Source organism: Scatophagus argus, chromosome 18 (assembly GCF_020382885.2).
Source record: "Scatophagus argus isolate fScaArg1 chromosome 18, fScaArg1.pri, whole genome shotgun sequence".
In the NCBI taxonomy this organism is placed as follows: domain Eukaryota; kingdom Metazoa; phylum Chordata; class Actinopteri; family Scatophagidae; genus Scatophagus; species Scatophagus argus.
Genome location: NC_058510.1, coordinates 11173477 through 11185996, shown reverse-complemented (window position 1 = coordinate 11185996; position 12520 = coordinate 11173477). Strand labels below are relative to the sequence as shown.

Genomic DNA, 12520 nt, shown 5'->3' with positions numbered 1-12520 from the left:
GTATGTCATCTTGACCCCAAAACGTTACAGGCTTGATCCCACAACAGCCACTGTAACAGCTGACTCCTCGGTAACAACCACGTCTTCGATTGCAATAACCCAATGAAATGAAATGATAACAGAGAGCAATGTGATATTAAGGTAAAAATTCACACAGTTACTCTCCCACATGGATGCCATCTGTGCTGCTGTAAGTGCCGCCTCCCTTAAGAGAGACAAACTGCTTTTTAGCCAGAGATGGAGGTTAATTCTCTCCAGAGAACAGAGGTAATTTTAACACAAAGCACTAAGGTGACACCATCTGGGACAATGTTGCTATTGCATGATGTGCTCAGTCCCAATTAAATTTTGCCACCCGTACTGCGCATGTGGAAACTGACAGACACACAGTGAGAAGCCTCACCAGTGCAGTCACTGTTACACTCTGTTTCTAGCACCACACAAATTTTTGTTGTTTCGCGTCATTGAGGGACTTTATATATATTACGGGGGTGAGGACCCTTATGTTTGAAGTCCATTATGTATGAAACAAATAACAAACAATAACAATTGCAGTAATCATTGAGTCTTTTTTTTAACTGGATGTCTTCCAAGAAAAGATTGAAATTAAATATAGTTTTTATAAAACTGAAAAGATTTAAGACCATTTTTTTTGTCTTCCCTCGGTAGATTAAAAAAGTACCCCTTAATAACTTTCATACAGTCCCTTAGTCACACTTAGTGACTCTAACGTTTCTCACATTTTAAAGTGTTACATTGAGTCCTGCTCTGCAACAATTTGCATCAGCAGAAGATGGCAAGAAGCCCTCTGTGATAGCACTGCATTGTAAATTTCTTCCCCTGCACGATGTACAGGTGTGTCTTGTGTTTTATTTGCAGTTTACATTACAACAGAACTGTTATATATAGTTTTGGCGAGATTCTTAAAAAAACAGTTTGAAATATTCTTTCAATTCTAAACATTTATTTATTTATAACATTACTTTATATATTAGGCATTTACGTGATTCGGTCGCGCAAAATCACGTATGTACGTTGCGTGATGACGTACGGCGGAAGTGCCTCCTCAACTACGTATAAGGGCACCGCTGTCAAGCCTGACAGTCAGGGGACGACGGGTATTTGAGGAGGTATAAGGTGAGGAAACTGACATTGATAGACATTTTATTACTTAATACTTCATAAAGTCATCTTGTTATCGAACTACTTGTTCTTTTATGCAAGTCTTACTTACCTCAACCGACATTGCATGGCGCGCACCAGACGTGCAGCTAACTAGCTTACTCACAAATGATGCTGCAAATATCACCTGTGTTCTGCCTGAGACGTTTGCGACCTTTATCGTTTATTCGCAAATCGCTATTGCAGTGTTTAATAGAATAATATAACTAAATATCCTACTAGAATGAAATCTTGGTCGATTTGTTTCGAATATGAATCGCTGGTTTCCTCGTTTGCAAGTGTGAGTAAGTTTGGAGGATCAAAGGAGGAATAGAAAAGAAGACCCGGTGAAACTATAATAACAGAGGAGCATAAACTGTGAAATATGTGAGGAGGAAATATTCTACGTTTTCTTGTAAAGGAAAAGTTTACCTGATAGTCATGATATGTGACCTTATGTAACCACTCCCAGCCAAAGAGGCTTTAATATGTATACATATATATTTTTAAAGTGTTCTAGGTTATTCTTCTTGATGTTGCGCTATCAGCAGAGGTTTAGTTTTGATGGTATGACAAAATTACTTGATGCTGGATTTATGTAACATTGATTTGAGAGTTAAAATAGTGACAGTATTTTTAAAAAAAGATCCCAGAAACAAGCTTATGAAACAGTCTGTATTTTGTGTTATTTTGAAGTGAATACTTCTAGGCTTTAGACCATGATTGGGTGAAACAAGGTGTTACATGAGTTAGGGGCTCTGGTACACCGGAATGAACATTATTTTAATTTTCTGACATTATCACTCTATGGATTGTTTTCTGAATTAACTAATGAGTTACTCTGAAAATAAATGAAAGAAACAAATGACAGCAGTTTCAGCATCTTAGATGTAAAAATTAAAGTATTCCATGTGTTATCTAATGAGGAAGAAAGGGAAAGGGTTTTTGTGCTTCTGCTCAGTAATGAGGAAGTAGTCCGATTAGCCGTTGACCACAGATTGCATCAGTCACATCCTTAAAGGAAGGATGGTTATCTGAAAGACAAGAAGCTCTGCTGTGTGGGATCTGTTGTCAGTCGGCACAGATACTTGTTCTTAAGCGCCTTAGTGTCGTCTGTGCTTGACATGTTTATAAATGAAACAAGGCTCACAACAGAGGCGTCATTGTTTTGTTGCGGAAACACTGAAGGTCACATTTCCAAGTTGTTGTCTTTCTGTAAATGAAAGTCAAACCAGTTCTTGTATGTCATTTGAGACTACTGAAATTTTGCATTACGACAGAAATCTTTATTCACAGTAAATAGATCACTGGTCGTTGGATTAAAACACTATTGCTGTAAAGACACAAAGAAATGTGTGCTTTGCAGTACATATAATGTTTTTAATGCTCTTGGTCCTGTTTATGTTCCAGCCTCAGTGAATAACAGTCAGCTTGTTCAGAGAAGACTCTGGGCCTGCAGGAACCCTTAATGGTCATCTGAATAGCAACTCTGTTAGAAAGCTGACCTACGTCTTCTCCCCCTCCTCCCTGTTTCCTTTCGTTTTTTTTCCCCCTGCATTCCTCATTTGCAGCTCATAACCTCATCTTTTCCGTTTCTCACACTCTGTTTTTAGATTAATCAAAGCAACAATGGATCGATTCAGGTCTGCATTTAACAACATGGTGAGTGTTTGTTTTAATATATTTAGTATTGTTTAGTAAACTTGTTTTGTTTGTTTGTTTGATTATTTTGTATCTAGAACAAAATCTTGATAGTTTTGCATAATAAAAATGTTTTTAATCACTTCCTCTCATGCAGCTTCTGGTATGAGGAACATACTACTCTCATAGTTTCCGCTCTTATTTTTCCGCCTCTAGTTTAAAAGTGAGCGGTACAGCAGGTTCACACTTCAGCCTGCGGAAGATGGAGAAAGACATGTCGAGGTCAAACTGTCTGATGACGCCACGGAGACAGAGGACCAGGCAGGGGGTTCTCCGAGCTTCAGGCCAGCTCCTCTGCATCACAGCCGGCGTAATGTTTGCTACCTGGTCCTGGGAAGCTTGCTGATATTTGTTATTGGTAAACCACACTTGTCATTTTTCACATAAACATTTCTCTCTTTCTTGATTGTTTTTTTTTTTTAAATAATACAACATAATTAATTACAAAAAATCATTTTATATATAATATTATTTTCATTTTTGATGAATCTGCCAATAATATTCTGGCTGAATTAAGTCTATGAAATACTAAAAAATAGTGAAAAATGCCCATTGCAATTTCTTTAAAGGCTAAATGCTGCCTTTAATTGTTTTGTTTATCAGCAAATGAAAAATGTCCAAATAGGATTTTAAAAGGGTAAAATAGTATGAGTTAAACTAGAATACAACAAATTAAAATTGAACACAGTTGTGGAGAATAAAATACATTTGTGGGACAAAGAGGAAAACCTTATGGCACCCACTGTGCAAAATTTGTTCTTTTATTTCTTGATTTATTTTTTGCTGCATTTTCAAAACAAAATAGCTGCACTGGTGGGTGACTTGAGCAGATGGCATAAAACCTCCATAAACCATTTCTGTTTCTTCTTTGTTTATTATCCAGGCTACCTGATTGGCTACATCAGCCACAATAAACCTCAGGCAGAGCTGGTGCACTGCGAAGCTGGAGGTGAGCAGGACACTGAAAATAAGCTTGAACCGACCACAGGTGCTGTCGCAGAAGCTCCTCAAGTTCAGCTGAACTGGAAGGACATCACCCAACTCCTCAAACAGAAACTCACCAGCCAAGCCTTTGACAAAACTCTGAGGTACACTGGTCACGTTCACACCCTCAATACCGCATTCAGTTGTATGTTATCATACTGAAGGTGAAGAGAAAAGAGAACACACCTCACCATACTAACGCCCACCCCATGAAACAAACCTACTGCCAATTCATTAATAATGAATCTGAATGAACTGATTGAGATGGTTATTTTATTTTTTAGAACATCACACTGCAGACAGCCAGAGAATACAATGAGTGGGATTATGTATGGGATAATATCTTAGGTTGTATGATATGTATTGTTTTTTTTTTTTCTCCAGCCAATACCGATGAGATAACTAATAATTTCACTTTTTTTATCTTTTAAAAGGATGAGTAATTTATTAATGTAGTTTTGTATAAAATCATGGATGGACAGACTACCCCAAACAAGAATTTTAGCTGTATGAAAGCTAGCCAGCTAGTGAGCTAGCTCTTGCAAGTCATGTGTGTCTTGCATATTGCATCAGTTGATGTGATGTTAGCACTTAGTATGCTAGCTAACATTGCTAAGTGTTTTGTGTCGACCTCTGGTCCTGGTATCTGTTCATTTAGTCTCTCAACTTACGTGAGGCTGATGCGTGAATGACAGTCAAACAAAAAACAGGAGCCAGAAAGCTGTAAGAAAATATCAACCATGACAGCTGTCAGCTTGCACGACAGCAGCAGAGGGTCTCCCCCTCCGATTTCTGTGTCACAAAGCAATCAACCAACAGAAAATGCCACTTTTAAGATCTGTTTTGAGCTTGATTTGACAATATTTTCCATCAGAATGCATTGACTTTCATGTCTGGTAATGTAATTGTGAAACAAAGACTGACATTTGAAATGGTTGACAAGAAAGCTTTTTCAGTCATCTGTGGACTCTCTTCTTGGATATGGTGCGTGCTGTGGGGAAAAGAGACAAACCACAAGTCTGAACTGTTTTTTCTGCAGGGACTTTGATCTGCCTAGACGTTCAGCAGGAAGTGAGGAAGATATGAGTCTTGCAAACCGCATATTTGATGAATTCCGCAAACTGGAGATGAATCCCTGGACTGACATCCACTATGTTCAACTGCAAACACCAGACAGGTTGTCCTGAAATGCTTCTTACTTTATTTGATAAATTAATTGATTCACATTATTTTATGTGACTCAAGATCACAGAATGTAAACTTGAATTTATGCAGCATCAGATGTGATTGGCTGGCGCTGGCAGCTATGTTATCATTAAGGGTTCTTAGGAATTTTGAAAATGCCAGCTATGTTGGAATGAACTAACATTACATTAATAGCAGCACCATTTGTCCAGGTTATCGGTATATTGGTATGTAACAATCAGGAAGTGGTTGCAATTCTAAAATAGTATTATACCCCCTTATACAGAGATACTGAGTATATTCTTCATCATCTTCAGCACTTTAAGAAACTCTTATTCACATGTGGTGGCACATGCTCTGTACTGCTTTGGGAAATGTGATGGGATTTCCTTTATACTTGGTTTGTAGTCTCTTCACTCACCTTAACCTTTTACACAAACGGTGCCTCAATCCACAGTTTATGTACTGTTGTTTGTTATCTGCATGTTCCACGTCTGGAGGCTCAGAGAGCATAGGGAGTAGAAAGTCGCCGGTGAAGGAAAACCGGTGTCCTTGTACACAGAAGCTCAGTGCTGCAGAGAGGCTATAACATGAGCAACTTGAGATATTCAAGTTTGTTGTTTAGGCTAAATATCTAATAATTTTAAAACACATAGGTTATACTTATAACTGGAGAAATCTCCTAACTTATATAAATTCCTTTGTGGAGGAAGACAGAAAAAGTCAGAAGACATGGCACTTGTTGTATCATGTTCTGATTCCCTTGGTGTATACCAGGCTTTTTTCAATAGATAACTTCTGCAGTAATATCGTTTGGGCCCTTGAATTCTTCCTTCTTCCATCTCTCCTGGAAAAAGGAAATATACATGAGGAATGTAAGAGTTCATAAAAACACACCAGATTTCTAAGGGTGATCATTGTAATGAAATGGGGGACCTGTAAAGTAAGGAGTTGCCAACAAAATCAAAATAAAATAATGATAATGTAACAATATTTTGTTCTCTTTTTTGCAGCAAGCGTCCAAACCGTGTCCTTTTTGGTTCAGATGTCTTTGAGCCAACAGGCTATTTGGCCTACAGTGCTCCTGGGAGAGTTCAGGTGAGTCACAGTCACACTTTTAGAATTTAAATTACTTATCACATCTTTATCATCGTTTCAAAATAAGTATTTTAGGCCCAAAAAACTGGTGGGATTTGTTGCTTTTAGCTCTGTTGAATGTATTGGCCTGTATGACTTGTGCTGTAGGGGAAGCTGGTTTATGGCAACTACGGCCGGCAGGAGGATCTGGACGTTCTGCAGAAGAAGGACATTGAACTGAAAGGCAATGTGTTGCTGCTGCGAACTGGAAAGATCACTTTTGCAGAGCAGGTATGTGCTGATTTGACATCTTCATAAGCTTCATGTCATGTTTTTCAGCAATCTGGCTAACATTTAGGTTTCTGATTACATTTCTTTAGGTGGATAATGCTGCCACGAAGGGGGCCTCTGCTGTTCTAATCTACCCTGACGTTCAAGATTACAGCTATCGAGCAGACACCCCACTCTATGGACATGTAAGTTTAAACCTGTAACTGAGTCCATACTAGGGTTTTTGTCTTGTTATAGATGGTCAGTACGGTCTCAATTTGAAACCACTCTGTACAAGATGGTATTGTGTCTTGATTCTGTGCATGTCCCTATTCAGGTCCATCTGGGTTCAGGAGACCCCTACACCCCTGGGTTTCCCTCCTTCAACCATACCCAGTTTCCCCCAACCCAGTCGTCTGGCCTCCCCAAAATCCCAGCCCAGACTATCACAGCCAGCATGGCTACAGTTCTTCTACAGTAAGGCCATCTACACGCATTAAAATTAAAAAATTATGTTTTTGTCATTTATTGTGAAAAAACGTAAATAATTCCTTACTTGTCTCTATCTCCAGGAAAATCGGGGGTCCCGAACCAGATGAAAGCAGTGGTTTTAAAGGCGGCTTAAAGTCGCTGACTTACAGACTGGGAGGCAGTGAGAATGTCACTGTCGAGGTCAACAACGTGCTGGTGAACAGGGAGATCCACAATGTGTTTGGAGTCATCAAAGGATTCACTGATCCTGGTAGACCTCACAGTGTTGTTCTCTTTTTTTTTTCTTTTTTTTTTTTTGAAATTGAAATATTTATATTGTTCATTGCTATCCGTGTGTTAATCTGCAGATCGCTACGTCGTGGTGGGAGCGCAGAGAGACGCCTGGGGTAAAGGTTACACCAGGGCCACTGTTGGCACCTCAATTCTGGTAGAGCTGGCCAAGGCTGTTGGCGAGATGGTGGAGAAAGGTAACGCATTTGCTTTGCGTCCTGTAAACGACACACAAGATTTGCCCCTATGTCAGATGGGTGCTAAGTCAAAGGCTTAACTATTTCTTACTTACCTTTACTCTTATTATTTGAACGTTAACACATTACAGATTAATTTATTTTCGTTAAAGATGAAAAGCCAGTAACAGCCTGACGACAGTAACAGCCTTCAGTTTTTGTAGTAACTGTCCAAAGATTGTAATTGTACTTTGTTTGTCTGACTCAGATATTAGCTCTTGATTGATCTTTTCAACAGTATCTACTAGGATCAGAAACTTAGCTACCATGCGTTCGTGTGGGTGGGTGCTCCATTTTCTTTTCCTGCTTAATATGATTGTTTTTTTTTTTTTGTCAGAGGGGTTCAGGCCTAGGAGGAGTATGATGTTTGCAAGCTGGAGTGCCGGAGAGTACGGAAGTGTTGGTGCCACCGAGTGGTTGGAGGTAAGAACTAAGTTGCTTTGATATCAACATAAAAAAGAAACAAAATCATTGTTTTGTCATAGAAGTTCTTTAACATGCTTGTGTTTGTTTTTAGGGTTATATGTCCTCTATTGACAAACACGCTTTCACCTACATAAGCCTGGATGGAGTGGTGATGGGTTAGTGCACTTCACACCTGAAGGCTATTTTACTACTCGAATGTTTGTCAGTGATTGTCATTTGACTGAGTTTATTTCCTCACAAGGTCGTGGCAGCTTTGTGGCCTCAGCAAGTCCGCTGCTCTACAGCCTCCTCGGGAGAACGATGAAAGAGGTACAAACACAGCAACTGTGCACCCAGTTCTGCATCAACCAGCGGTGTTTGTATTAACTTTTTTATTTGCTTGTCCACAAAGGTGCAAAATCCTCTTGGTTCTGGCACTGTGTACGATATGATGGGAAAAAATAACTGGGAGGCTAATACGTAAGTTCATAATCAGTATGTACAGCCAGATTTTTTGTTTTCAGGATTTTAGGTGTTTAAAATAAAATGATTTACAACAAATTTGAAAGTCAGAAGTCAAGGGCTGTTTATCATTTAAAAAAAAAAATATATATATATATACTAGTGCTGATAAGATATTTGAGTTTGTGCGCCAATACTGACGCTTCAATTAGATAAATCAGAAAAAAAGAAAAAAACAGCCTAAATAAAATACTGTCTAAAATTGGTTTATTTGATTCAAATCAGGAAGTATCTGATGTAAGAGTAAGTAAACCAGATTATTAATCTCACAAAACATTTATTGTCAGTTTTGGATCATTTCTACCCTCAAAATGTGGCAGATACCAAAAAATACTGATACAGAAATTTTCTCTACTCAACCATCTTTTTGTTCTAGAAAAGAACAGATTGTCAGGCTGTTGCCGAAATCATGTTCAGTAACTTTACATGACCTTGTGTGCAGACTGAGGCCGATGTCAATTGACGACCCTGCCTATCCTTTCCTGGCCTTCTCTGGGATTCCCTCCATTTCTTTCCATTTCATCTCTCCCAACGTGAGTCTTGACACAAAACAAATCGCTTATATTCACTGATAATCTTAACTATTGTACACAACCCTCCTGTAAGTGAGAGAGTGTCAGATTAAAAATAAAGGTATAGTAGGGTCTTTTTAGATGAATATGACAAACAGAATTGTGATGCTTCTTTTATACAGTTAACTGACATTTATTGATTGATTCGTGTGTGTTTTGTTTCTAAAGACTGAGGCTTACACTTACTACGGCACCAACCTGGACAACATGGATCATCTCAATTACCAAACCAACCATCGCACCAGTGAAATGACGGCGCTGGCGGCGCAGTTCGCTGGCCAGATGGCTCTGCGACTGATCCACGACCACCTGCTGAGATTGGATGTGAGCCGATACAGCGACATCCTTGGCAAAGCTGCGAAACGGGTCAATCAACGCATCATCCAGCTCACACAGGTTGGTCTTGTGCCTTTTTTATGCTCCTGTTTTGGTTGTTCGATATCTGACTATAAAGACCAGAATATATTTGTTTTTAGAAATTCATCTTAGTGTTTTTGGGACTTTTTGTTCTGCAGTCTGGTCAGCTGAAGGAAGTGAAGCCCACCTGGCTAAGCCGAGCACGTGGCTCCTTCCAGCGAGCTTCTGACGGCATCAGCCGCGCCATTACCAACACTGACTTAAATGACAAGGAGGCCTGCCGGATCCTCAACGACAGGATCATGAGGGTAAGACGCATACTGTGACACTAATTTACATGCATATTTAAAATGTTGTTGGTTCACTGAAAAAGTTCTTGTTTTGTTTTTTCTTTTTATCACAATATTATTAACTATCTTTAACCTGCTAATACGTGTATGATGGTTTACTGGTCCTTGGTCTGCTTTCGCCACAGTGGAAAAATGAATGAATAAATAAACAAAATATATGTATTCTGTGTGGGTGTCACTGTGCTAGAAAATTATGCCAACAGGCCACAGAGCTCTGTGTGTGAATGCTGGTTCGAGTTCGATAAACCAGCGCAGACACAGTGAAGTCCGTCTATGCTAGTTTTAAAGATCCAGTGTGTCGGATTTAGTGACATCTAGTGGTGTGGTTGCAAATTGCAAAGAACATCTCATCCTCCACTGGAATAACAATACTACCAGACCTTTCAGCTACTTTTTAATGTAATTGTTATATGTAAAATGTAATTGTTATTTTAAGCATCTCAACAGCTCTACAGATGTATTCAAGTCTTCTGTTTATCATGCTAGGTTGAGCACTCCCTCCTCTCTCCGTACGTGTCCCCCACTGAGACTCCCTTCCGTCACCTCCTGCTGGGCCGTGGATCCCACACACTGGCGTCCATCGCAGAGACTAACGATATGGAGCAGCTCCACACCCAGCTGGCCCTGGCCACCTGGACCCTGCAGGGATGTGCCGGCGCCATGGTGGGAGACATCTGGGACATCGATGAAGAAATCTAAAGAAGGGGGACTGGGACGTGTGTGTGCGCGTGTGTGTGTATTTGTGTTGTTAAAATGAAAACTGAGGTAGAGTAGAGTGAGGAGCTCCAATATCAGCACTTAAGCACAAGCTGTCAATCAGAGGTCAAAGAAAATATTACAGCCAGACTTATAATGCATTGTTGGAGGGGTCTGAATCCTACAAAGATCCAGGAAGAGTCAGAAAAGTGTGAAGTACATTCTTGTGAACTAAATACTTGGGGGGGAAAAAAAAAATTAAAGTCGACTGTAAAATCTGCCTCCTCCAACACACCAGGCCAGTTGAAGGCTTCACTGTGACCTCTTGCCATCAAAACACTGAGAAACCTTATTTATACTTAAGTTTTTTTTATCAGTGGCAGTGCCCACTATAAAGTTATCGTTTGTCTTTTTATATGACGTTATCGGAAGCAGTGCCTTCCATAATTATGACGGTTATACTGTCTAATGTTACGGCAGCATCTGCTACAGAAATGACTCCTCAACTGTTGCTGACAAAATGGAACCCCCTGACAAAGTGAGATGTTTTTGTTTTGTTTTTTTCATGGCCTTCATTTCTTCATTTAATTTTATGAGGCGGCGGCGCACATAGTGCCGCTTCAGTCGATCATCAAAATGGTTATTTAAAATCATGTAATGGCGAAATGAAGGATTGAGTATAATTTGGCCTGTTCTAGTGTTAGTATTTAAATTTATCTGTTTTAACTACTAGACTAAGAGCAGAGAAAAAATTATTATTTTTTTTTATTTATATACCACAAGCCCAGGGATAAATTAATTATTCGACTGAATTTATTCTGTGCTTGATGTTGGGATGAATTCTTAAAAAAAAAAAAATACCCACAAACACACACTAAAAAAGGGAAAGATCTAAATGTGTCCAAAAATGTTATCAACACAACCGCGTCCTCCATTTAGAGCAACAACAGATCAGTTCCATAATTTGCGAGAAAGCCATTTATGTTGCACAGTCTACTTTGGAGCAGTTAATAATTACATGACAAAGTTATCGGGAGCAGTGCCTTCCATAATTAAAACCCATTATCGGGAGCAGCGCCTTCCATAATGAAAGCAGTGACGGTAGTTTTTGCCTACCTTAGTGTTTGTGTTTTACATGTGTATTTATCGGGAGCAGTGTCTCTCATATTTCACTTGAAAGGTGGAACAACTTATCGGGGACAGTGTTTCCCAGAGTTTTATATACTTATTTATTTGTTTTTCGTCTTTACTTTTGGATTATGTGTGTGTGTTGGTGTGTGAGAGTGTGTAGGTGTAGTCCTCCAGCTCATATTTCTGTATCATGCTCTGACCTTATTGCTGCAGAATCTGTTTGTTTCTGGTCTGTTGACCTGGCTGGACCCCAAACGTCTGTGCTGTGATCTGATGCTTCACCTCCATATGAATACTCCACAAGCCACAGCAAATCTGTTTGCATGTGACATATTTCCTTTTCACTGCATGTTACTGTATTCCTTTGCTGACACACTTAGAAACTTTAAAATTAGGGATTAAAAAAAATGTGCTTGTTTTAGATTCAAAACAATATTTTTTCTGATAGGTTATTTATTTGACCATTTTCTTCACATAAAAAATTTACTAGAATACTTTTAGGCCTCTGAACAAAAAATGGCAGAAAAAACTATTGAACTTATGACAAATGATAATAACTGCACTGAGAATGTATTGAACCTGGGTACAAATGTTTATTAAGTGAACATGTTCAAAGAATCTCTCAGTAAACCACACTGAAACTATCAGACGGACTTTGTTAAAATCAACTTACTTTAACATACACTCAAAAGTTAACAAAATGTCTATTTCATAAGCCAGAATTTTATATATTCCAATACATTTCTTTCCTTGTGTCAGTTCTGTTGACATTGATGCTGTAATATCCTGTTTTTACTTTCTTACATCTGTCAAAAGAAAAGGTTACTTAATCCTGAGGGGAGGGGAAATTGGGTGATTAGGAAGTGGGTGTTCCACTCACTTTGTAAACTGAAATCCTGTATGTGTATGCTAAAATACTTGGTTTCAGAGTCTGTTCAGTACAACTTTTTTTCTCTTATAAAGTTCTGGGTTTTGTTTCTATTATCTCTGTGTTTAGCAAGAAAGTGTAATAAACCCTTTTGGCTTAAAGCATCCAGAAAATCTATATCTGATCTTAGTTTCTGTTGTGGTCAAAAACATTGCAGCAGACATGCTGGTGGTTCTCATCAAG

General features: G+C 38.9%; 1 protein-coding gene across 1 annotated transcript; it reads left to right on the top strand.

The window, feature by feature from the left end:
* The first annotated feature begins 1033 nt into the window (after positions 1 to 1033).
* On the top strand, positions 1034 to 12454 carry tfr1b (transferrin receptor 1b). The gene is made up of 19 exons (XM_046371616.1): positions 1034 to 1137; positions 2775 to 2823; positions 3019 to 3220; positions 3746 to 3950; positions 4886 to 5023; positions 6045 to 6129; positions 6277 to 6399; positions 6489 to 6584; positions 6716 to 6855; positions 6951 to 7120; positions 7218 to 7337; positions 7714 to 7799; positions 7894 to 7957; positions 8044 to 8111; positions 8194 to 8261; positions 8746 to 8836; positions 9044 to 9271; positions 9391 to 9540; positions 10069 to 12454. Exons 2-19 carry the CDS (start codon positions 2791 to 2793, stop codon positions 10279 to 10281), a joined length of 2280 nt encoding a protein of 759 aa, XP_046227572.1. The 5' UTR covers positions 1034 to 1137; positions 2775 to 2790; the 3' UTR covers positions 10282 to 12454.
* The last annotated feature ends 66 nt before the right edge of the window (positions 12455 to 12520 follow it).

Excerpts from the sequence above, each read along its gene's own strand:
- tfr1b (XM_046371616.1), top strand. The coding sequence starts at position 2,791 with ATGGATCGATTCAGGTCTGCATTTAACAACATG. Across the intron at positions 3,221-3,745 it reads CTTGCTGATATTTGTTATTG|GCTACCTGATTGGCTACATC; the intron begins GTAAACCACACT and ends TTTATTATCCAG. Across the intron at positions 7,338-7,713 it reads TGGCGAGATGGTGGAGAAAG|AGGGGTTCAGGCCTAGGAGG; the intron begins GTAACGCATTTG and ends TTTTTTTGTCAG.